Source organism: Euprymna scolopes, chromosome 29 (assembly GCF_053919585.1).
Source record: "Euprymna scolopes isolate OS-2025 chromosome 29, ASM5391958v1, whole genome shotgun sequence".
NCBI lineage: Eukaryota > Metazoa > Mollusca > Cephalopoda > Sepiida > Sepiolidae > Euprymna > Euprymna scolopes.
This window is the reverse complement of record NC_136510.1, coordinates 58,294,462-58,321,947: the sequence shown is the minus strand read 5'-3', so window position 1 is coordinate 58,321,947 and position 27,486 is coordinate 58,294,462. Positions and strand designations below refer to the sequence as shown.

At 32.6% G+C, this 27,486-nt stretch overlaps 1 protein-coding gene across 1 annotated transcript; it reads right to left on the bottom strand.

The window, feature by feature from the left end:
• Positions 1-10,933: 10,933 nt before the first annotated feature.
• On the bottom strand, positions 10,934-26,138 carry LOC145252656 (uncharacterized). The gene has a single exon (XM_080112423.1). It carries the CDS (start codon positions 25,854-25,856, stop codon positions 25,308-25,310), a length of 549 nt encoding a protein of 182 aa, XP_079968549.1. The 5' UTR covers positions 25,857-26,138; the 3' UTR covers positions 10,934-25,307.
• Between the last annotated feature and the right edge of the window lie 1,348 nt (positions 26,139-27,486).

Here is a 27,486-nt window from a genome sequence, read left to right as displayed (position 1 = left end):
AGAGAGTTAACTTCCCTACCGTAAATGGTGTAAAAAGAACTTTTGAAATATATAGCGCGAGTGGTACGTATGTGTTAAATAAATGCTCTTCGACCCTACTCCAGTTGTCCGTGTTTATTTGCTTTTACAGTGTCCATAGCTGAATACTTGATGCTTCGCTAAGGCTATCAAGGGTATTTTCTTTATCGTGATGCCATCACTAAATGAGTTGCCTACCACGGCTTAAGAGAGGTCTATCTACTCATGAGAGAAGGAAGGATGGGCTGCGTCAGTTTCCCAACCGTGTATTTTACCTTGCAGTAATGACCAAGTTCATCAATGCTTAACTTTGGTGAACTAGTGAGAACTGGTGTGTCAACGTTATTGTGCCATATATTTCTGGTATATGTTTCCACAACTTGCTGCTGCATTTAATGTTCTATGTTTTACAGGTGGTCCAGTGGAGATATTTACATACTCCATTGTAATGCATCATATAGTAGCCGTTCTCCAACAGAACCTTACAGCTGGATGTGAGGTAGCTCACACCATCTCCTTCTGAGTGGCAAAACCTGAACTCATTTTCTTAAAACATTGGTCATCAAGCCTTGATCTTGGGCAACCAATATATATACATATCTTTTTGGTCTCTTGGTCATACTGGATTCCAGGACAAGAATTCATCTAGTCTGGTGGAGTGTCCAGCTTTGCATTACTACTTGAGGTAACATGACTTGAAGAAGGTGCACTATTCCTTGGAAGAGGTAGTGTAGGTTAGCCATACTGTAGAGATCTTATCTGGGCAGCGAATACTATGTGTTTTGAATATTTAGTCATAAAAAAGTATTCTCATGTCAGGTAATCCTGAAAACCCCCCGTACAGAGAGATCTTAGAAACTTGAAGATAGTGACTAGTAGACATTCAAATATTCTCTCATTTTAATTTTCTAATTGTTTTGTTTTTATGGGGCTAGGACATCCTACCAGATGCCAGACATTCACCCACTATTTCAGTCATTCCAACCGAGAGATCTTTTTAAAATTTTTTGAGTGCAATTGTTTATATTTCTCTTGCACTTGGTTTACCGGGTATATTTTTCAAATTATTTTTCATAAGTTTGATTGCTCCTCCTTTGTAAAGAGATTGGTAGGCTTTTGCCCTTTTTTAATATCCGTTGTTCGGATTCTTTCTTTTGGCAAGTATTTTATTAACTTCCTTTGCTACGTTCTCTATCTCCGTTATATTTGCATTTGAACAGATCCTGATTTCAACCACCCCACATAATAGGGGTGGCAAGGAATTTTCTGATCTGAGATAGCTCCTTTTTATACAGGTTCAATTGCTTTCAGAGTTTCCATTTTCATGCTGATGTAAAGATTTTTGCTCTAGACTCACTGTTTTTGAAATTGAGGGAATGTTTTCCAGACAATGTAAAGTCCTGAAGTATATGTAATCTGAGAGTGATATCCTAATAGAAAAAAAAAAACCTGGACTGGATTCTTGGCAACATTCTCCGCTCTAACACGTTCAGTCTGGTTCTCGAGAACTCAACTCGATCCTGACCTCTTCACTGCCCGCCTTATATTGTCTCATTCATGCAAATTAAGACGCGATCGAACCTGCTGATTTGTCACCTTTCTGTGTCCTGTCGGTTGGGTTTTGAGTTTGTAAATGCCACCCTTAGTAGTCCGCCTTTATGACTGCAATCTCACCAAAATTTTCCCTACACTCCCCCCTGATCTCATGATCACAAACTAGGTAGGGAAATAGTATCTGTCTTTGTTGGATACTCCTTAGCAAAAGTGGGGCTACTCGGCTAGACACAGTTAGCCCTCCAGACTCGGTTAGACACAGCTAGCCCTCCAGATTTGGCTAGACACAGCTAGCTCACGGCCAGACACAGAAATTAATTTTTAAATTTCTCATTTAAAAACGACTTCACATACAAGTCGACTGAATCGCATTGTAAGTTCTTTTAACAGCGATGACTTTTTTTTTTCAAAAACAAAACCAAAAAAATCCGAATTGTACTCTCAGTAAAATAACTCTTTCGTTCAAAAACGACACCCTTTTTTTTTTTTAGCACAACACGATTTCATTTTAATTCCGCATTGAAAAATAACTTTTAAATACATACAAATCATTCGAATCACATCTTAAGTTCTTTTAACAGCGACAACTTTTTTCAAACACAATTAAATCCGACTCGAATTGTACTTTCATAAAATAACTTTCGTTTGAAAACGACACATTTTTTCTTTTCAACCCAACAGGATTTCATTTTAAATTCCTCGGTGAAAAACGAATTTAATGCACACAAGTTGTCCGAATCGCATTTTAAGTTCTTTTAACAGCGACTTTCTTTTCCATAAACACAATTAAATCCGACTGGAATTGTACTTTTATAAAATAATTTTCGTTTAAAAATGACAACTTTTTTCTTTTCAACACAGCAGGATTTCATTTTAAATTACTCGGTTAAAAACGAGAACTTTAATGCATACAAGTCGTCCAAATCGCATTTTTAGTTCTTTTAATGGCGACGACTTTTCCCTCAAAAACAAATCTGACTCGAATTGTATTTTCATTAAAATGAATCTATCATTTAAAAACGACACCCTTTTTCCTTGTCAGCACAACAGGATTTCATTTTAAATTCCACATTGAAATACGACTTTAATACATACAAGTAGATCGAATCGCATTCCAACACGTTCATTTGACGACGATAGTTAAATAAATCCAACAAATCCCACTGGGAGTAACAAACAAACAAACAGACAAAAAATCCGACTCACTTCATATCTTCAACCTTCGCAGTTTGACAGGATTCATTCAATGTCTCTTTGACAACGCTTTTCAAGTTTCAATGCGACTTTTAATTTTCCAGGTTCGACGCAAATCATTTAAAATTTCCCATTTTCTTTAAAAATTGCTCATTGCCCATGTAAAAAAACAAAACAAAAAACAAATTGGCCATAAAGTGAGTGGTCGTTTTAGGTTAAATTATCCCCACACTTTTTAAAAAACTAACATCTCTTTATATCTTGGAAACTACTAGTTTACCATAATTTTAAATGTTATTTTCGTTTTCAGCACCCTCGAAAACCTTTAAAAGTGGTAATTTAAAAGGATTTTTCGAGGGTGGACTAATTCTGCACATTTACTTTATTTTTATTTTATCGTTTTTTGTCATGTAATTTTATTATTATTTTTGTATTAAGTCAAACAAGGTACGATTTTCTTTTAAATTATTTCTTTAGGTATGTGAACTTCATTTTCTTTTTAACAGAGAGAGGCAATCAGCATTTAATGAAAGGACTGGAAAGACAACTAGTGTTAAATTAAAAAATCCCTATCTTAAGGATGGTGCTATTTGAATATTACCAAACTGTCCCTCCTATTTATCGTCGCTTTTAGAGAGTCTCCTAAGGCAAAGAAAATGCGTTTAGAAAATTCTGCTCTTAAGCGTGTATCATGTGAAAGTGTTGCTGACGAGTTAGGGTTACGGAAATGTAAAACTTTCCATAATATTCATGATTTAGAAAAAAAATTAACGTTTATAGATAAAAATTATTGGACTTCTATTAGGCAAGACAATACCATCATTATATGCCATATAAAGAGATGCCCATGCCAAAAAATAAAAATGTCTATGGTGATTGAACCGGACTTGGCCGTTAGAGTATTCTGTAGTGATGTGGAAATGAGTGCTATAGGGGAGTATAGAATTCCTAAACATGTAACAGAGGAAAATACTCTGCAGATTTTGATGGAAAACATGAAAAAAATGGACATCGAAGAACAGGAAATGAAAACTTCTAATATAAGTTCTTTATTAAAATTAATCTTATCATTTTTACTATAAGGGCAAGATGAATCATTTAAATATTTTAATGCCATTAAGTTCATATATGAACAAATTAACATAATGACAATGAATAAGGTTAATTATTCGAGTGAAATGATGGTATTTTCTTCCTTATTATATAACTGCTCTCCTAGAGGGTACAGACTGTTAAGAGATACTAAAAATGTAATTTTACCATGCTATTCAACCATTCGAAGATTAACCTTATCAACTTCTATGAATCCTGTCATTGAACAACACAATAACAATTTTCTCATGTATATTAAAAGTAAGTTCAAGTTACTAATGCAGAATGACATCACAGTATCTTTACTTGTTGATGAACTACATCTCAAACCTTATCTTGATTATAAAGGTGTAATATTGTTGGCTTAGCTGACAACAGCAATGAACTTGCCACAAGTGCATTTGCTTTTATGCTTAGCAGTGTATTCTCACAATATAAGGATATTGTGCATATTATGCCAACTAAATGTCTTCTAGCTGAGAACTTATTTGACATAATTAAACGTGTAATAATTGGTTTAGAAGATATAGGGTTTAAGGTATTATCTGTTATAACAGATAATAATGCAATAAATAAAAAAGCTATGTCTTTCTTTTGTAGCCCATCAAAGCTTTCAATTATATATCCCCATCCAGTTAGAACGTCTAGCCCTCTTATCTTCTTATTCGACTCAGTGCATATATTAAAATGCATTAGAAACAATTGGCTTGGCCAAAAAGATGAACGTAAATGCATGATGTTCCCAAAGTTTTGTTATAATAGAAATCATGAATTAGATAACATCCAAAGTGCTCCATTTTCTAGTTTACATAAACTTTATGCCCTAGAATCTCAATCACTTGTGAAATATTGCTATAAGTTGACTTTAAAAGCTCTTTCTCCGACTACTTTTGAAGGGCAAAATGTTAATTTGGTTTTGCAAATTTTCAACGAATATACTATTCAAGGTTTGCTAACCTTAGGAAAACAAGAATGCTTGCCAAATTATGCAGAAATCGCAGAATACATTCAAATATTTTATATTTGGTGGACAATACTGAATGTGAAAACACCATATAAAGGTTGTCGACTTTGTAATAAATATGCTAATCCACTTACATTAAATAGTGATAATTATAGTTTCCTAAATGTGTTCTGTGACTGGTTAGAAACTTGGAATAGCATTCCTGGAAGAACTGGTAAGTTTACAAAGGAAACATATACTGCTTTGCACCATACTACTTACGCAATTTTAGAATTGATGAAATATTGTATAAATGGACTGAACGTGGTGTATATATTACCAGGAAAGTTTCAGACAGATAACCTTGACGCAAGGTTTGGCCAGTATCAACAACTTAGTGGAGATCAGTATAATATATCGATACGTCAGGTGTATGAATGTGAAAAAAAACTCAGAATGTTGTCAGTTTTAAAACTGAGCTTACCAATTAATAATCGAACTATTGAAATGAAAAATTTAAAAGAAACTAACTGGGATGAAATAAAAAGGGAGCAAGAGTTACATGTTTATAAATTTAACATAGATATAACAGAAGATGATATTAATCAATGCAAGGAAGTACTTCCTGTTATATTATACTTAGCAGGTTATTGCTGTCATGCAGTTTTCAAAAAACTGAAATGCAATAGCTTCAAAAATTTAATATCCGGGAGAGAGGCTGTTGAAGAAATAGCTGAATTAAACAGCTACTTTCAGGGTATTAACAGAGGTTCTCTGCTATATCCAAATGATATAACTAATAATTTTGTCTTATATAATTATATAGTTATAAACAAACTTACAAAATGCGATTCTTTTTTACATTCGATTCATCAGAGAAAATTAGCCATGTACATAACTTTAAATATTTTGGCTGATCAAAATCGATTATTTCATGTTGACTCTTGTGATGAGAGTCACACTATTCAGCAAATTGAAAAAATGCTGATATGGAGTTCATCGAATTCCCTTATAAACAATTTTTGTCACAAAGAGAATGACAATATTAGTAAAGAAAAATTCAAACTTTTAATTAAATTCTACAACAGATTTTTTTAAAGTTTTAATATTCAATGTTTGAAATATTTCTGCCTTAGTAACTTTGTTTATACTAACATTTGTTTGAATTTAATTTTTAACTTATTGTTTGTTATTTAGTTAAACTAATTGTTCGTTATTCAGTTAAACTAATTTATTGTTCGTTATTCAGTTAAACCAATTTATTGTTCGTTTTTCCGTTAAACAAATTTGTTTGTTTTTCAGTTAAACTAATTTATCGTTTGTTTTTCAGTTTTGATTTTTAAAATATTTTTTTGATTTAAAAAATATTTATTGTTCATTTTTATTTATTTCTATTGAATAAACTTCAGTTTCATACAAATCAAATCGTATTCCTTTTCTTTTTAAACTTTTTAACAACTTTTCCCCCTTTCAATTAGTTTTTTATTATTAATATTTTTATTATTAATATTGGATCAGTTTCAGTACAAAGTATCATGTTTATCTTTTTTAATCCAATTTTGAAGTTTTCTAACGCTTTCTGTAAAAGATGTCTGCTCATTATCGACAGTCTGTGTTCCACTTATCTTGTTTGCAGTGGCTTGGTTCTCATCAATTTTGGCAAATAGCAAACAGGATCCTGAACAAAAGTGTACGTTCTATCCCAACCATCATCAATGAACCTGAGGTCATCTCGTCAGCATCAGACAAAGCAAAACTATTTGCCAAGAACTTTGCAGCTAATTCTACCCTATACGATGAAGGCCATCAACTTCCCGCATTTCCTCCTATAACAGACAACACACTATGCAACATACAAATATTTGTGTGAGATGTCGCCAAGCTAATCAAGAACCTTGATTACAGTAAAGCAACTGGTCCTGACGGTATTCCAATTATAGTGTTGGAAAAGCTTCAACCAGAACTTGTCCCCATACTTACAAAACTGTTTAAGCGTTGTCTAAAGGAGAATTACTTTCCAACACCCTAGAAAACCTCATCAGTATACCCTATATTTAAGAATTCAGGTGACAGGTCATCTCCTTCTCAGTACAGGTCAATAAGTCTCCTGTGTGTCATGAGTAAGTTGCTGGAATCCATATTAAATAAAGAAGTAGTCAACCACCTCAGCAAAAATAACCTTCTTAGTGACATGCAATATGGTTTCCATTCTGCTAGATCTACAGCAGATGTGCTAATGGTTATATCTCATAGGATTAGTGAATCTCTCGACAAAGGCTTCATTTCTAGGGCAATTGCTCTTGACATATCAACAAAGGCCTTTGATAAGGTTTGGCACAAAGGCCTACTTCACAAGATTTCCAGCTATGGTTTAACTGGAAATGTTTTCTCAATTATTAAATCATTTCTTTCTGATCAGAAGCCCACAGTGTTACTGCTGGTGTTCCTCAAATATCCATCCTGGGCCCAACTCTCTTCCTGATCTACATCAATGATCTCCCAAAACACATACTTAAATCATTCGTTGACATCTATGCTGATGACACAACCATCTAGGGCAACACATCAAAGGCTAAATCAAATCAAATGATAAAGTTCTCTCTGATTCTCTCCTCTGATCTTGAGTGCATGGTACAATGAGGGAAGGGGTGGCTGGTTACTTTTAATGCATCTAAAACCAAGCTTCTATCTTTACATCAACACTCTGTCCCCATCTGGCACCAATTGAAATGGATGGCTCTCGTCTTGAGGAGGCTCCATGTTTTGACAAGCTTCTAGGTTTGACCTTTACTCCTGATCTGAAATGGAACATGTACATCAAATCTGTTGCCAAGGTCGCTGGAAAAATTGTGGGATCCTTCTACTGCTCCAGAAGATATCTCACTACTGATGCAATTCTCTATTTATATAAAAGCCAAGTACGTCCAAGGATGGAGTACTGCTGCCATATCTGGGCAGGAGCTGCTAAAAACAGCCTATCCTGCCTTGACAGAGTACAAAATAGACTTTGTAGCCTAGTGGGGGATGCCCTTTTCTCTTTCCTGCAACCTCTCTCCGACAGAAGTGACATTGCAAGCCTGTCTTTGTTTTATCATTATTTCCATGGCAAGTGCTCGTCTGGTCTTCCCTCGCCAATCTTTCACGATAAATATCCGTCTAACTGAAAACACTGTCAGTAATTTTACCCACTCTTTATCTGTGCCTAAATCAAAAAGTACATTCCATGAACAAAGCTTCTTTCTTAGAAGTGCACACCCGTGGAACTCTCTTCCGTTTGCCTGTTTCCCACCTGACTACAACTTGGATGTCTTCAAGTCCAACATAAACAAGTTCCTGTGGAACCACCCCCTTAAGTAAGACATTTTATCAGATCTCCATTACTAGCGATTACTATGATATTATCCCATTAATTACTGTACACACAATAACGCTTATCCCTGAGTGGCCTCCGGGTCTTGGTAAGTACTGACTTCCTTGTAAAAAAAAAAAAAAAAAAAAAAAATGTTACCATTCTTTCTTTTCTAGTTAGAAACAAATGAAATACTTGCACAAAATGATAAAAGAATGAGAAACCATGCTACATTGGTTACACATACACATTCATATCTGCTTTTGATTCTATAATGGCTGTCATGCTCTATTTATATCGGCACATATATTGGTGAAATGTATCGATTTTAATGAAATACGTTGTAGACATTACCAGGTTGATAAGCTGTTTGATCAAAATATTATTTGCCTAAATGCTCAAGTTAATAACTAATAGAACATATAGGTCTCAATAATAATTAAGTAAATAAACAAGCAACCAATAGAATATACCCCATCTCTATTTGAAGTCTGGTAACTATGGAGACACCCAATCAGATCTTGACAATGGTGTGGTTGAGAAACTTGAGCAAATGCAGCCATAACCAACATAACAAATAGAAATGGCACTGCTCCAACTTGACTCCACAACAAAAAGCCCATGAATCAATTCAACATAAAGTGTGACGGACCGTTTGAAGGAGCAATGTTGCTCCCCATTGGGGAGATTGAGATCCTCCTAAACCCAGAGGGAGGCCAGGTAAATATACTGAGATTGTCTGTTGAATGTAATTGAATCCTGGACAGCGGTGGGTGACCTATCAAAAGTGATGAGCATTGTACTCGAAGAAAAACAGACAAATTTTATTGTTTAAAAAACCCAATGACAGGAAACGTCAGAATAATGTAGAAACGAGATTTGTACTTGTTGGCCTGGAGAACACCTGTTCAGACTATGGCTTTCTGAATGACAGGATTTGACCCCTGAGGTCGTGTGAAAGGATTTCATTTTTGGTCCCAGATTTTCGAAACTATGGACCATTTGTTGAATTGTACACATGCAAAATGGTTGGGGATTCCCCTCTGGATGTGTTGAATTTTGGTTGGTTCAGCAAATTGCCAGCCCCAACCTGTGACCTTAGTATAAAAGCACATACTTGGGTTGGAAGAGACAGATTGAAGCAAATTCTCGAGAGACACCCGCTCCCAGAATAATACGCAAAAGTCCAGCTAGAATTCGTCACAACTTTCTCTCTCAACTTCCAGCATGTCTCTCCCCACTGCCTCTGCCAACAGACATTTATCAGAAAACTGACCCCATTCCATTTGCATACGTGTGCAGTGGAAGATGAGATTCCGTAAGATTCCACGAGACTACACCTTATTAATCCATGGCTGCCATCTTTAATTTCTCTTTCTCTGAGATCCCATCCGAAGGTAAGTTGCATGACCGCACGACACACACGGGGGCGCTTTCCTCTTTGATTATTACATTCAAATCTACACAAACACATTTGAAATTGATACCTAAACAAATGCTATATATACCTACAGAATAAACATAAAATTTCACTTACTTCATGAATGGCAAAGAGATTATTATGGCTGAATAGAACAGACAAATTAGTTTTAAGAAACATGACAAAGCAAACAGGAAAAAATGAGAAAATTTAAAGGTTGTAAGTGACACACAAGAAAGATTTAAGAATATGGATAAACAAGAGATTTGTACTAGGCACCTCCTGATTTACATTTAAGCACCTCTTTTGTTTTATCTTTCAGACTACAAGCTATTTCTGTATCATACTGCTTTGTAGAGCAAGACTGGGTGGAGACATGATAAAATGAAAAAGGCGATATAGTCGCATGAATAAAAGTTAGCCAAACTTTGCTAGGTTATCCCAATAACGTATGATGCAGGAGGGAATATCACCAAGATATGAAAAGAATTGCTGCTACAAAGCCGTGCTTTGCCATACAGGAAGTTGTTTATTGGTACAATACTAACCTGAAAGTTGTTTATTACATCGGCACGTTCCAATAAAAGATATACCTCTGAGATTCAGCTAAAATATTTTAATGCACATTATAACTTATCAGACAAAAGAATTAATTTGTAGGCAAGATCACTAATAATGGTCGAAAGATACAGAAACACAAACATTTCTAATCCTACATAAAACAAGATAACGAGGCTGCACTTTCTGGTCTAATTCCACTACTTTTGACCAATGTGGCCACAACAAGCATTTGTTAATACAAACACATTAGAACTTTCTTACAATTTACAGTTTAAAGTTGATGGAAATATTTAGAAATAGATTCAGAAGTCAGTATTCTCTTCCACTGCCAACACTACTACACTGCTGCCCCCACCCTCACTCACGACAATAACAGTGTATGAAATGGAGCTTATCAATAATGGAATTTTGAAGAATGTTTGGAAATCTCATAAATAATGAAGAAATGAAAATTACAAAAAGTACTAAATAGATTGTTTGCCATATAATGTTGGCATTCTCTGATTTGGATAGAACTGGACAGAGTAAACGACATGCTCTTCTTGGACTGCACTAGGGTCACTGTGGACGTCCTCCCCTATCTGTTTGAAATCTGTAACTTAAGATGAGAAAATTATAGTATACAAAAAACAGATTCATTTAATAGTCAGATTGGGGTCATCAAAAAATGACAATGTGATAATTGAAGTGGTCCCTTGATGGGCATATCATGATGAAGCTGAAGGAAATACAAGTCATCTAAAAACAATTGAACAGTAAGAGTTGTAGAATAGTTGGGGGTAAGCAAAGAAAAATTCTCACAACATTTTTCATAGTTTATTTTCAAAAATAAACACAATCATGATCAACAATAAAGCCATGAATTTGTTTTGAATTTTACTACAAAAATATAACATTTCAGATTTATTGGTATTTCTGACTCTAAAAAACATATTGATGTGAAAGTACAAAATTAAAGTTTTGCAATTTTATTATTTACTTTTACTAAAAATTAAAATCAGTATGAAAAAGCCCAAATTTACAAATGACGCCGATTGGGCAGAGGCAAGATGAAAGTAAGAAAGAACCTTTACAATGAGAAGTATGAAGTCACTAGTTTTCTTACACGTTCTAGTGTTGGAAGGAGTATTGTTCTGTTCTCTATAGTATCTTTCTCACAGAAAAGATGTTATGCATCTTTTCTGTACTCTATTGTTAGTTCCATGGAAGGTGCTTGAGTTTTAATCTCTTGTTCCTCTTTCACAAGAAATCACCTTTTACCATAACTTAAGAGAACGTTTCTTCTGTGTGCATAGCATTAAATGGAACTTCCATGAACAGCATTTCTTTTCATTATGTTACTTGTAAGCTACAACATGGTCATTTCCAAATCCAATATCAACATATTTGCTATAAGCCATCCTCAGATGTTATACATTCCATTTATCAATTTCAATCATTCAACTGTCAATCCACTGCAGTAATCCTTATGCTAGAGTGGCTTTTAGGTTGAAATGGCGACTCATTCATAAAAAAAAAAATACAAGAGATGCAAAATATACACTTGTTCAAAATAGTTTAGATAGTTGTGTGAAAGAGAGGTGAAAAAGATTGCATAAAAAAAAAGAAAAAAAAGCTGAACATATCAAAGTAATAAATAGAAATAATTGAAAAACAATATTGTGAAAATACTATATTTTTAAAATGGTGCTCAATTCTTTTCCAATTATATTGAAGAAATTGACTTTTAACAGTTCTTAAAAGTTCATTTTAAAGTTAACGTTTTTTAATCAAATAAGATAAAAATGTGCAACAATATTGACTCAAATGCTCCCAAAACATCTGCATCAGGAAAAATTTATGTATATTCACAAAAAGTAAGACAAGCATATTAGAAAGTATTGAAACAGAACAATGTGTTCCAGAGATAATCTTTTTTACAAATAGCCCACACTAACCGCAGCAACCTAAAATTTAAATCTAAAATTAATTTAAATAATAAATCTTATTTAAATGGGTCAGTTAAAAGTCAATTTTGCTATTCTGTATCTTATAATGTGAAAACAGTTGAGAAACCTCACCTAAATAAGTTTTGAGGGTGATCTTTGATGCCATATTGGAAAAGCATTTTTCAATTTTAGGAAGGGCAGATAACTGTTCTAAATTAGCGTCGGTTCAAATTCAAGCAGCTCATTATTTTAAACCAAGTACAGTAGGTACCTCCAACGTGCACCACAGTTTTAACCACCCCTTCCTGTATGTAAAACGATGTAACTGTAATTTAATATTATTGTCCTAACTTTTTACGATTTAAATGAAAAAGCTTAAAACAAACTGCTAATATTTTTAAAAACATTTTTTACAGCATACAAAAATAATAAAAATGCGAGACAAAAATTGTGTTTACATTATCAACACTTTAAAACAACGTTCCTATATAGTAACGTTTTTAATCCATTGACACAATGACACACCTATGTTTCCTGAAATTTTCGATATTTATTTATTATTAAATAAACTTACATAATAAAAGTAGGTTTCGTTAAATATATTAAAGGAAATATATATTTTTTTAGGTGTTTCTACCCCTGCCCTATATTTTATGTTACGAAAACTAAAAAATAAATAAATGTAAGTCGATAAAAATTTCAACATTTTAAGCTGAAAAGACCAAATTAAAAAATAGTTATATATATATATATATATTAAAAAAAGGTAGGAGGAGGAAAAAAAAATGAAAAATAAACAGGGGGAAAAAAATTACATCTAAAAGATTTTCCTTTTTCTTGCAAAGAGAAGGTCTCAAAGACTTAATAAAAATCGTCTCTAGAATTTTTAAATGATAGGAGGAGTGCGACTTAAGATCGTCAGCACTGAAATTCGTGGCAGACGCATGGTTATTTATAAGGTGATCGCAAATCGCAGAACCATACGTATTATTCAGAACATCCGAGGGTGAAAAATTATGCGAATATTCATCAAAATTTAATATTTAAAAATATTTTTAAAATATATTAATTGTCGCTAAAGTTAATGTTTTAAAAAATTAAATAAATATTAAATTGTCTTAAAAACGCACACAGAAAAAAACAAAAAAAAAAAACATGGTACATAAAAATCAATCTTGGTTGTAAAAATCCAACAAACAGACACCCATTTATTTAAATACATGCGTTTTGTTACTTAGTTAAAAAAAAAAAAAATGTTTTGTAAATATATATATATATATTTTTTTAAATCTTGAAAAGTTTTGTAAATATATTTTTAAAAAATTGTTCGCAAATATTTGAGCATGTCTGCTATTTGACGTGTTTACAAACAACCAACGCCATGTGCTTGTACCAATGAATCATCGGTGTCACTTGAAATGTGTGCTGGTCATCACCAGGCGTCGTCTACTGCTACAGTAGGTGTATCAGAAAGCGGACATTAAAAATGATAAGAACTTGAATAATTCAACTTACTATCTTTCGAACCTTATAACTACTTGAAAAATGTAATTCAAACCTTAATTTTTTTTCAATTGAAGGCGCAAAGACCAAATTAAAAAAAAAACAGGTTTAATAGCAAATTATGCAATATTTGTTTTTTTTAAATCGGTTTTCTTTAAAAAAGATTTAAAGAAAATCAACATATTTTGACTTGCTTCGATAAATATATGGATATATAAATGCCAAAAAGCCACTTACCAATAAAAAAATACTATTAAATGGGTAGTTTCATTCTTCATTGTTAAGAATTTATCCATATTTATATTTTAAATTTCATATATTTTTTTAAATAAAAGGATTTTTTAAAGCGAGGGTCATAGAAAATTGCATTTTCGTAACGCGTTTTGTGTCATAAGCTTAAAGGCTGCTGCTGCTACTTTGGAATTTATCGAATACGGATTTATCAAAGGGACATAATGCCTCTTTTTTATTGTGTGCTGTTAACCAAAATTTTAATATTTTTGGTCCTCCGTAGTTAAAAAAAAACACACACATTCACTTATAAGTTTTTCCCAGTTAAACAAAAAAATCCAGTTGACTGTCCTTTTTTTTTTTTTTTTTTAATTCTCTTAATGAAATACATGAGTTTTTGATTATTATCTTATTTCTACTTTATCGACTGGATTTTTTGTTTAATATCAAAAAAAAAAAAAAAAAAAAAACATTGAATGAAATAGAAAAAATTGCCATCAGCGTCCAGTATTTACTTGACGATATAATGAGCTTTCATTTAAAAAAAAAAAAAAGAAAAAAGTTTTACACTTTGGACTTTACAGGTGAATTTCCCAAAAACACTGTTTTAAATTAGAATATTTTATTTATTGATCTTTTATCTTCAATTTGTGATATATAAAACCTTGGTACATAATTATTTAATTTTTAATAGACATTTCAAAATGGGGGGGGATTTAAAAAATAACGTTTGTCTAAAATATTATATTCGGTTTATTAGAAAGAGCATAAAATTTCACATTGAAAATATCGTAAAAATTGAACCAATAGAAAAATTGATAGATTTTTAAAGTTTAAAAATTGAAAAAAAATTTCACTTGTAAAGTTCAATTGATTTCATACGTAAAAAAAGAAAAAATTAAAATAAAATCGATTGGTTGAACGCTCACCAACACTTTGTAAACACTGTTTTTTAAAAAATAATATTGCTATTATTTTTTTAAACAACTTTAATAGTTTATTTTGGAAGTATATTCCATACAGAAAATAAACAACCCATTTTAAAAAGAGAAATTACGAGTTTTTTAATATTTTATTCACAGTTTTCTGTTAGGGGTGTCAAAAATTAATTTAACAACTTACTTTTAATAGATAATTTGGTCACTTTATACTAAACACTAACAGAATAATAGCTGTGAAGTTTTGGAATGGCGAACACAACAAAGGAAGTGAATGTTTTGAACCAGTTTAGTTAGATCTGTGCCAGCTTCCGTATTTTATTTCATAAAAGCAGGCATGCAAGAATATTGCAGGCCATGTACAAAAACTGGATTTTAACGCAATATTAATTTTGAATTGGTTTTAATCTGGCCATAAAATAGCTGGCAAGAGCCATGTAAATTTTATAACTTCATATTTAAAAAATTTTTTTTACACAATTAAAAATCTATGTTGTAGCAGAGATTTTGAAATAATGGAATTTTAATCGTTTTAATCTTTTAAAAAATCAGTTAATTTTTAAGAGGTTACTTTTTCTTGACAATTCAACTGATTATAGTATATATTAATTAGAAAAAATGCTATTAAAAAAACAAAAACAAACAAACATAATATTAAACTTATATCAATTTTTTAATTGCAACTTCAAGGTAAGTTTTTGTTCAATATGTGTATTTAAACTTAAAAAAATTTTTCTTACTTATTTGAACTCTTATGTTTCATAATAAATAGAAATTTTGATAAATTTAAATATATTTTCTTAGAATTTCGAAAAAATAAATGGGGGTGGACACGCACTAAAAAACTATTTCTCGTTGATTGAGATTGTCGGACTGACTTCCTCATCTTGGTTGTTATTGTTTCGGATGTTTTGCCCTCTGGCCTTCATCAGGTGTTTTGTATCGAACTGGGGAACCGTTTGTTAGGAGTGTCGAACCCAACCCTTTATTATTATTACGGGGGTACCGTGTTCAGACTCCAGTCCTAGTGACATATGGCCGAGTGGTCCTAAACGTTGTATCAAAGTTTACAGTTACCAAAAGGTGCTGAGTTCAATCCTGAACGAAAGTAGTAAAAAGTAACATTCAAAGCAGAGAATCAGCAATTATGTCCCAGAGCCTAGCTGGAGTCCGAACACGGTACCCCCGTAATAATAATAATAAAGGGTTGGGTTCGAGACTCCTAACAAACGATTCCCCAGTTCGATACAAAACACCTGATGAAGGCCGGAGGGCAAAACGGCCGAAACGTTGTGACGATAACAACCAAGATGAGGAAGTCAGTCCGACAATCTCAGTCAATGAAAACACCTCATCTCAAAAATACAGACAATTACTACTTCTCATATTTTACGGAAACTGCATTTTATATGTAATTTCATTCTAAAATGGATAAGTATCGAAAATTTAATGAAAATCTAACTATTAGTTGATTTTTGCTAAATTTATTAAACACGGATATGTTTTCATGTTCAACATGGGAACGTTATTTTAAAGCGCCAATTATGTAAACACAATTTTTGTCTCGCAATTTCATTATTTTCGTTCGATGGAAAAAATTTTTTTTTTAATTATTACTGGTTTATTTTGCCCTTTTACAAAAGTTATATTGATAATATTAATTTATAATAAAGCTACATCGTTTAACATAGGTGGGGGGGGGTTAATTCTGTGGTGACTTTTGGCAGCTCCTATTGAGCATTGGCATTCATTTTGCCTGTATCTTGTAAAATCGCATTTTTCTTACACGTTATAAAGTAGACAATAAGAGTCTACACACAAGAGGACATAACTGGGAACGAATATTTTGGATTATTTGTTCATGGCTGCAATAAAAACAATAGTAGTTCTACTCTATGAATTTTCGTAATTTTTGGGTACATAACTATTTTCGACATAATTACATATGTAATATTTTTTTTGCTCAAAATGATATATTAAAAAAAAAAAAATCGATTTGTCGACTATATCTTAACAAGCACCGACAAAAAAAAAAAAAAAAAATTGGTGCTTCTTCAGTTTATTGCCGAAATTGAAGATGCCATTTTTTTTCCACGCACTTGCTAGTAAAATTTAAGGGATATATCATTATCTGGCCGAACGATTACTTCTGGAAAGGGAAATAAATTCTTTCAAGCAAATAAATAACAAAAATAATTGTTTAATTGGAAATGTTTCGATTTGAGAACGGGAAAGTTTTTCATGGATCATTTTTATTTTTTTTATTAAAAACAGAAAATGACATGTTCTGGTTTAAAAAATTATCAAAATAATTGTAAAAGCAGTGATTGAAAAGTTTGCTTAAAATATAATTTTAAATTGGATTTGTATAAAATAGTTTTTTTTCTCAAACAAATAAATTTTAAACAAATTAATTTAAACAACAAATTAATTTAAATAATTGTTTTTTCAGGTTTGTATTACTGTACACAGATTCGAAAAAGTTGTTAAAAAACAAATGTTATCAAAAGCAAGATATTTTTCGTGTTTTTATTCAATATAACATGTTTCTTCAGCTCGAAAAACATACATCGTTTACCGAGGTGTTGGAAAATTCAAAATGGCGCCCGACTCTCTCTTTAACACAGTAAGTTCGGGAAAAGGTGTTATAAATAATAAACTAGACAAAATACTATTAAAAAAACACCGAATATATGTCAACCTATGTCACGGTAATATATATTGAGCGAGTTTCTAATAGTATTTTGTCTAGTTTTATATTTATAACACCTTTTCCCAAACTTACGGTGTTAAAGAGAGAGTCGGGTGCCATTTTAAATTTTCCAATACATCGGTAAACACAGTATGTTTTTCGAGCTGAATAAACATGTTACATTAAATAAAAACACTAAAAACATATCCAGTTAGGTAGAAAAGTAACTTATCTTGCCTTTGATAACATTTATTTGTTATATATTTGTTTTTTGACAACTTTTTCGAATCTATGTGCAATACAAACCCGTTTTTTTCTTTTTTTTTTAATGGGGAAGTGGGTACAGTTCTTTAATCAACTCTAAAATACTTCTTAGCGGACTGCCTCCAAACTTTTGTCGGCACATAAATTCAGCTAGATATGACTCCACCATATGCGTGTGAGTTCCACATTCTAGTTTCTTTTTTTTTTGTTTGCCTCACACCACATTCGCTCAACATGGTTTGTGGTTGCACTTGTAATTGGGTCCACAAAATTATACTGGTGATTCAGTATTCATACGCAAATGATGGAATCCTTCATGAGCCAGATTGTCATAGGCTTTCCAGCAATCTGACACTATTGTCGTCCCCGGTCTTATGAACTGCTTTATTACTGGAATTAATGTTCCCGCATCTCTAGGTGTATCAGAATTTTTGTAGGAATTTTTGACACCCCTAACACGAAACTGCGAATAAAATATAAAAATCTTGTAATTTCTCTGTTAAAAGTGGGTTATTTATTTTCTTTATGGATTATACTTCCAAAATAAACTATTAAAGTTGTTTTAAAAGTAATAGAAATATTTTTTTTTTTTTAAAAAACAGTAATGAATTTTCCGAACTCAATATTTTTCAATTTTTAAACTTTAAAAATCTATCAAAATTTTTCTATTGATTCTATTTTTACGATATTTTCAGGGTCAATGTGAAATTTTATGTTCTTTCCAATAAACCGGATATAATATTTTAGACAAACGTTTTTTTTGTTTTTTTAATTCACGCCCTGCCCCCATTTTCAAGTTTCTATTAAAAAGTAAATAATTAATTTACTCACCGAAAAGTAAATAATTTACTCACAAATTGAAGAGAAAAGGTCAATAAATAATATATTCAAATTTAAAACAAAAAAAAAAACGTAGTGTTTTTTAGAATTTTACCTGTAAAGTTTGAAGTTTAAAACCTTTTTTTAAAACCACGTTATTTGTTTTTTCTTTTTTAATGGAACCTTGGTCCTTTAATTGAAAAAAAAAAAAAAAAAAAAAAAAAAAAATTAGGGCTTGAATTACATTTTTCGAGGAGTTATAAGCTTGGAAAGACAGGGGGTCGAATAATTCACGCCTCCCATTTTTGAAATGTCTATTAAAAAGTAAATAATTAATTTATGTACCAAAGTCTTATATATCACAAATTGAAGATAAAAGGTCAATAAATAATATATTCAAATTTAAAACAAACAAAAAAAAAAGTTTTTTTTTTTTAGAAATTTACCTGTAAAGTCCGAAGTTTAAAACCTAAAAAAAAAAAAAAAAAAAAAAAAAAAAACCCAACTTTTTTTTTAATGAAACCTTGGTCCTTGCTCCTTTAATTGAAAAAAAAAAAAATAGGGCTTGGATTACATTTTTCGAGGAGTTATAAGCTTGGAAAGATGGGGTGGAATTATTCACTATTTTCACGAAATTTCTGACACACCTACCGCATCTACGGGGAACGGTTACCAGAAAACCTGATCTTGTGGCAGGTTCATATCCCCGAAAACCCCATAGCTGGTGTGGTAACCGAGCACTCGAGCAGTGTGTTGTTTTCGTTTTGAAAACAAACTTTCGTCTATCCCTTTCCGGAAGTAATCGTTCGGCCAGATAATTTTACTAGCAAGTGCGTGGAAAAAAATGGGGTCTTCAATTTCGGCAATAAGCTGAAGAAGCACCAAAAAATTATCAAGATTTCAACGCTAAATTATCTACAGTGTTGGTAATCCGTGGATTAAAATTTGCCTCGCATCAGGAGGACCGCAGAAAACCTTTGGGCAGCGGGGCATGGGGCACTTGATGAGGAGTGTGGACCCTGCGCAAACGTTTGCTTTCCACGAACGGCTCCCTTACCGGATGCGCAGTTTTTTAAAATTTCATTTATACGTTTATATTTATTTTGATTCTAAATTTGTTATTTTATTTCATTTTTATTTTATTTTCTCCACTAAATTTTTGTACATTTATAATAAGAACATGCTTACGCAACTATTTGAGTGGACAAAGGATTTGATTCTTATAATTTCCTCAAAGAACGAAAAATACTTTTGTCATAAACACTACATATGCAATGTAGTGTTTGTGACGGTGCCCGGAAAACTCGTCTCGGGAAAACTCGTCTCGGGAAAACTCGTCCCCTTTCGCTAGATAGGAAAACTGGTCCCTTATTGAATAAATATCGATTGAAAACACATTTTATGATCATTCTATTTTTTTAAAAATAGACTATAGCCTCCCACCCTAATATTTTTAAAAAATATTTTTACTTGTTTAATGTTTTTTTTTTTTTTTTTTTTTTTAAATAAAATCGATTTTCTAAGTGTCCGTTTTCAACCTAACTGGCTAAGTTCTTAGTGGTTTCACTTATATTAAAGCGTTTATTATGTTCATACAAAGTTAATTACAATTTTTTTTTTGTTCTTATTTTAACGATGTTTTTTGGAGTCATAAAAACAATAATTAAAAACAAAACCAAAAAATTTAAAAATAGGGAGCGATTCGATTTTTCGTTGCTTTTTGTTTTGGTTTTTTAATTATGATAGTTTTTTTTGTTGTTATGTTTTTGTTTTCTCTCATGCAAAATGCCCTCATGCGTTATTTAAAATTATAATTTTATCAATTATCAACATTTATTGTCGTCCTGTCAAATTTTGCAAAAATTAACTAATAAATTAAAAACGAAGTATTTTTTTGGCGCGAGAGATGCCATGTGCTAACAATCTCGTTAACTAATTTTTAATTTTTTTTAATTTTTACTTAAAAATTCTAAAATCAATCATTAAGAGAAAAAGTAATCACTAAATAAATTTATTAATCAATTTTCGGGTTTGTATTACTGTACACAGATTCGAAAAAGTTGTCAAAAAACAAATATATAACAAATAAATGTTATCAAAGGCAAGATAAATTACTTTTCTACCAAACTGGATATAATTTTCCTGTTTTCATTCAATTTAACATGTTTATTCAGCTCAAAAAGCATACAGTGTTTACCGATGTATTGGAAAATTCAAAATGGCGACCGACTCTCTCTTTAACACGGTAAGTTCGGGAAAAGGTGTTATAAATAATAAACTAAAGAAAATGCTATTAAAAAAACACCGAATATATGTCAAGTTATGTCACGGTAACATATATTGAGCAAATTTCTAACAGTATTTTGTCTAGTTTATTATTTATTACACCTTTTTCCGAACTTACCGTGTTAAAGAGAGAGTCGGCCGCCATTTTAAATTTTCCAATACATCGGTAAACACTGTATGCTTTTCGAGCTCAATAAACATGTTAAATTGAATAAAAACACGAAAATTATATCCAGTTTGGTAGAAAAGTAACTTATCTTGCCTTTGATAACATTTATTTGTTATATATTTGTTTTTTGACAACTTTTTCGAATCTATGTGTACATTAATACAAACCCATAAATTCTTTTTATATTAATATAAAAAAAAAGCGGTCTCGTTTATGAACATACTAACCGCTTTAAAATAAGTGAAACCACTAAGAACTTAACCAGTTAGGTAGAAAGCGAACACTTAGAAAATCGATTTTATTAAAAACAAAAAAAACATTAAACAAGTAAAAAAATTTTTTTTTTTTAAAATATTATGGGGGTTATAGTCTATTTTAAAAAACAATATCTCCTTCAAGAACGATCATAAAATGTGTTTTCAATCGACATTTATTCAATAAGGGACCAGTTTTCCTACCTAGCGAAAGGGGACCAGTTTTCCGGAGACGAGTTTTCCGGAGACGAGTTTTCCTAAATTCGTTTGTGACAACACTGTCATCAGGAGATGACTCTCAAAGTATCGTGACACGCAGATTTTTCGGTGCAAAATTCATACGAGTTAGAAGACATCCATTAAAAAAGGATCTTTTTTTGGTATTATTATACAAACACCGTGACAGCATTTAGGGTTAGGATTAGGGTTAGGGTTAGGGTTAGGGAGGGGTAGGGTTAGGGGTAGGGTTAATTCGCTGTCACGGTGTTTGTATAGTTTTACCCTTTTTTTTTTTTTTTTTTTTTTTTTTTTTTAGACAACTCTAAGTTAACTTTACAAGAATTTATAAAAATATATAGTGGAGAAAATAAGGTATTATTATACAAACACCGTGACAGCGTTAGGGTTAGGATTAGGGTTAGGGTTAGGGTTAGGGTTTAGGGTTAGGGTTAGGGGTTAGGGTTAATTCGCTGTCACGGTGTTTGTATAGTTTTACCGAAAATAAAATAAAAATGAATTTAAAATTAAAAAAAAATGAAATAAAATAAAAATTTAAAATGAATCAAAATAAATTTAAAATGAACAAATAAAATAAAAACAAGCAAAGAAAATAAAATAAAAACAAGCAAAGAAAATAAAGTCAAAACAGAAAACACGCTCGATTAAAAAAAAAAAAAAAAGCCTTCTGCGCATATCCGGTAAGGGAGCCGTTCGACGAACGGCTCCCTTACCGGATATGCACCAGAAGGTTTTTTTGTTTTTTTTTAATCCCGTTCGTGGAAAGAAAAAGTTTACGCAGGGTCCACAGTCCACACACACACGCCTCATCCAGTGCCAACAAGGAAATGCGAATCTTAACAATAACCCAAATATCATAAAATTGTCACCGACAAGTAGTTTTCATATTTTAAAGCCTTTATTATCCAGTTTATTCCCTATTGTTTTCACTGGTGACCATGTTTTACGCGCGTCCGTCACGACACGAGTGAGACCGCTGCAGGGACCGTTCGTTAAACAAAAAATGCATGTGTGCACGTACACGACTGCACGGTACTTGTACAGTTTAGTTAAGACATTAAAAAAATGAAAATATCGAAAAAAAGGTTATATTGTACGTATCTGTTTTGGACTGAAGATCTCCGGAAAAAATCATTTAATTTAAACGAGTAGTTTTTATTTTACAGCAGAAAAATACGTTTTTATGAGAGCGCGTTGAAGTCAACCATTATGAAATTTGTTGAATACGCCAAAGGGATATAACTCCAGTTAAAGCGCCGACACTCCCGCCCCATCTTTAATACTAGCTTTTCTTCCTAAAAATCGAACCTTTTGCTCGGTATCATAACAAATTGTTTTTTCGCTGTAAAATAAAAACTACTTGATGAAATTAAGTGAAATTTCTTTTCAGAGAACTTTAGACTATAACGAGTACGTGCAATATAACTTTTTGATAAATGTTTACTTTAACTACAACAAAACACCGACAAATAAAATTTTTTTTTTCTAAGGTTTTCGGGGTCGCTGACAACGAATCTGATATTCAAACTAATCGCAAATTTACCGTTTGCATGGTATTAACCCCTGAACTCTCGCACTATTTTGTGCCAACTCGCCATCGTTTATGCTATTCTTACATGATGTGTGCGCGCATGGACGCGCGTAGTAAGGTGACTTGTGACATCGCGGAAGAATTTTTTAGCAGACATTTGAAATAAGTTTTCAGAAACAAAAAATGTGGTTAATTTTTCTATGTTGCGTAGTTTTTGATACTTTTTTAATTGATCTAAAAAATTAAGTTTTTACGAGCGACAAAGGCATTTTTATTTTTCGTTTTTTTTTTGGGAGGGGGTATTTAATGTACAACATTTAACAGGTACTTCTGCAGTTTACTTTACCGTTTTTTTTTCCGTAAATAACGCGCCGGCATACACCGAGCAGAAGAACCGTTTAATTTTTCACAAAAATTCTATTTACATTTGAGGGGGGGGGGGGACGGCTGGTGTCGCACGCGACTCCAGATTAGCACTTGTGGCGATAAACAAAAAATAAAGAAAAACCTAAATAACATTATAACACCGTAAGGCGGGAGAAATACCGCAACAAGGGTCCGGGAAAACATCGTATTCCACATCATAACCCGTATCCTAGGGCCATCATATCCCGAGGTTCTAATGTATTGGAAAAAAAACAAAAAAAAAAACACTTTATCCCATTAAATAAAGTAGTTGAAGAAAAAAAAAAAAATAGTTGCATCTTTCTCGAATGTTTTAGCGTCCAAAATTATCGTATGATTTTAACATTCAGGTACTCATGCAGAGAATGATCCGTGCTGAAATAACGTTATTTAAAAAGCCATTCTTAACATGGGGAGGGGAGGGTGTTTTGTACCTATTCTGTACTTTAACCTTACAATTGAATAAAAAAACATCCTACATGAACCGACATCTTGCTGCCCAACTCCCTACAGTACACGTGCACTACTGCACTGATGCCTATGTCCCTGATAGTAGCCCCCTACAAAGTGTCAATGTGCCTTGTTTGAGGTGAAAATGTAATTAAAAATAAAATAAAACTTTAATTAAACGTGGAAATACGATTTAAAAAAAAATAGTGCGGATAAGTAAATGCATTAGCACAACATTCATATTAGCATGAAAATTTTTTCAAGTTTAATGACTTAACGTGTCGGTTCCACTTTTCAATTATAACATTCTATTAAATTGATACCCCACTTTGCGATCAATCAGCACAAAACTCTCCTTATTAAGGTGTCATGTGTCCGCTGCTAGGGTGTAAACTTTTTAAGGAAGAACGAAAAGAAATTGGGTAAAAATGTTTAACTTAGCATCGACCAATATATATATATATATATATATATATATATATATATATATATATATATTTGCATGTTTTCGAGGTCGCCGACAACGAATCTTATATTTAAACCCGTCGCAAATTTATCGTTTGCATGGTATTAACCCTTGGACCCTCGCATTATTTTCATAAGGAAAAACGATCGCAAAGTGGGTCTCAATTTAATAGAACGTTATAAATGAAAAGTGATCTCTCGCGTTAAGTCATTAAATAAACTTTAACACTTTGAAAATTAAGTCCGTTTTCAAGATAATCCACAGAACAAAAAATAAGTAAAACGTTAAAAGGAATTAATTTTACGGCGGGGGTAGGAGTTTGTTCAGGTCTACCACATTTTGTAGTCACGCTGACATTTAAGTTGGTTTCTACCAATATTTCGTTGATTTTTCGATTTTTGAGCGATTATGAAGATGACCGTTTATGTCAGCTATTTTTTTTTTTTTCGACATTACTTATGTTTCAAAGTAAACAAATGCTTTAAAAAGCACACACAAAACTTATCCAGGTAGTTAAAAATTAAGTTATCTTGCCTTTGGTAACATTTGACATACATTTGTGCTATTTTTAATTACTTTTTGTTGTAAATAGCCGGAATTAATATAGAAAAACGTTAACATTAAAGTAAAACATTTTAAAAGCATGATTTTATAAAAACAATTAAAACTGGTTTAAAGGAAATACCATATTTACAAAATTTTCAAATTAGTTTTCAAATACAAAGAAAACTACAAAACTCACATTTACGCATTATTATACAAAATTTGGAGTTTATGATCGTTTCAAGGCATTGTTTCCTCTTTTTTTTTTGTACAAATGTTTTTTTTTGTTTTTCTTTTAATTAATTGTGATTTTGTTTGCCATCAAACATTTAGTAGTTGAGATTTTTTCAACAATTCAAGTAACGCGTTTCTCTTCTTGTTTGTGGAATGTGGAGGAGTAAGGACTGATAAATGACAAGGGGAAACGGGAATAAATGTCCGGGTATTTTGGCTTTTTTTTCTAGAATAGTTGTCTCTTAACTTCTCCGGCGAATCGGAGTTCTTGTTGAACCTTTTCAATCATTTCGACGTATCGGGAAGAAATGACGACTGCCATTGTAAGGTTGGCAGCTGTCCTACTCACCCAGTAGAACCAGATGAAAACTACGTAGGCCCGTCGAAAGGTCTCGCCGCGATAGAATGCGAACTCAAAAACAGAGCAACCGAATTCGATAAACATGTAACAGCAAAAGAAGATCACGTAGGCTTTAGTCCAGCTGAGGGTGATGAGGAAATGGCGACGGGTTGTCAAAAAGATCATGAAAAGTGACCAGGCTAACGCAACAAAATGTAAGATGACCATAATAACATCACATGCTAGAAAACTTTCCCAGGAATGATAACGCCAGTTAGTATGGTAACCTTGGCTGATTTCAAAATCAGTTCCGATGGCCCCAAGATCTAAAAGGCGAAGGACGAGGGCAAAAAAGATGGTAACACTGGCGTAGACGTAGCCGGCAAAGGTGGCTGTCTGTAAACTCCAGCAGAGGAAGCGATTGATTAGCGCCATGTTGAATTTCAAGTTTAGTTGCGAGACAATGACCGCGCCCTCAAAACACAAACACAGGTGTCTTTATTTTCCACCAAATCTATTTGAAATAATATGTAATCTTATCAAAACAATTTCCGGCTTTCAAGCTCGTTGTTGTAGTAGCAGGTAAAAAAATAGGGAGAGTCCAGTTGACTGACGACTGGTCACCACACAACAGGTGAGTATAAAATAGGTCACTCTCTCTCTCTCTCTCTCTCTCCCGACGCACCTGTAAACTTGTTTCGATTCAAACTATTTTCACCTGCGAGAAAGTTATCTAAGGGAAGATAATTCTGAATAAAAATACACAAAACCTTTTATATATATATTTAAGTTATTTTAAGAAATTAAACGAAATAACAATGATCATTTCAAATGTTCTTTCCTAGAGCATTTCTCATTTATTTATTTATTTATTTTTTGAAACGTTAGTATTGTCGACGTAAAAGATTTTAAAGTTGGGAAATGAGTTCCAAACAATTTATTTTACTTCTCAATTTTGCGTCGTTTTGAATATAAAATAGAACAAGTTAAGCGTCATCGCAAATATATGTTGTAAGTGATAATGCGTTAACGATGATAATAGGAGACATGTTGTTTATTTAGGATTTATGCGGCAAATACTAAAATTTATCTTCTTAATTTGTTGATTTGCTGCCCCCCCCCCCACCTGACTACGCTTACGCTAAATAAATTTCTAATTTTCAGGAATACATATTACTGTTATGGTGATTAAAATCCAGTAAACAAATTTACTGAAAAAAAATCCTGTCATTTTTTTTTTGTTGTTGTTTATGTTGTTCCAAAGAGCCAATGGTTGGATGCGGATCAGCTGGACAACTAAGAAAGTAGGCAGCAAAATAGAGCAAATGACAAAAAAGACATGACAAACAAAGATGAACAGAAAAGTTGTATTTATTCATGCATAAATACAAGATGAAAAAAGGTAGAAGAACTAGAGGAAATTGATTGATGAAGATTCTAGAAACAGGAAGGTTGAAGGACAGGAACTGTAGTACCTGGACAGCAGCGGAGATCGGATAGATAGAAAGCTTGACAAGAAAACTGGACCCTGGTCAGCATGGAATGATGTTATAATGATTGAATCGCTAAGTCATCGTCATCATAGTGCTTCACTCCATCTCGAGGCCTATCGTCTGGCAGTGCCTAAAGTATCCTTCAGCTCCACATCAGAGCATGTCCCGCTTAAGGGGCAGTCTATGATGATGTGTCTGTATATCGATGGCACAGGGACACAGAGCATCCTGTACATAGCCCCATTTGTGCAGATTGCCCTGTGTTTTGGCAACCTTTGTTGAGTCGCAGTATATGTTACCTACTTTTTTCAAGGAAGTTCAGAGCCTGTAGGGATGTTTTCTTTCGGTGCTGGAAGAGCTCTAATGTTGTTTGACTGACTCATTTCATCAATGCATGCAGAAGGACACTGGTGTTGTTCATCCTAGGCCTGTGACAGTTACAAAGCTCTTACAGGATGGTAGTCGTTGCACAACCTCTTGATGTCTAAATAAAGGATGGCGATTATCATTGCTCTGCTTGCCACACTCTGCCTTAAAACCAATGTGTGTTCATTCCATCTTAAGAACTACTT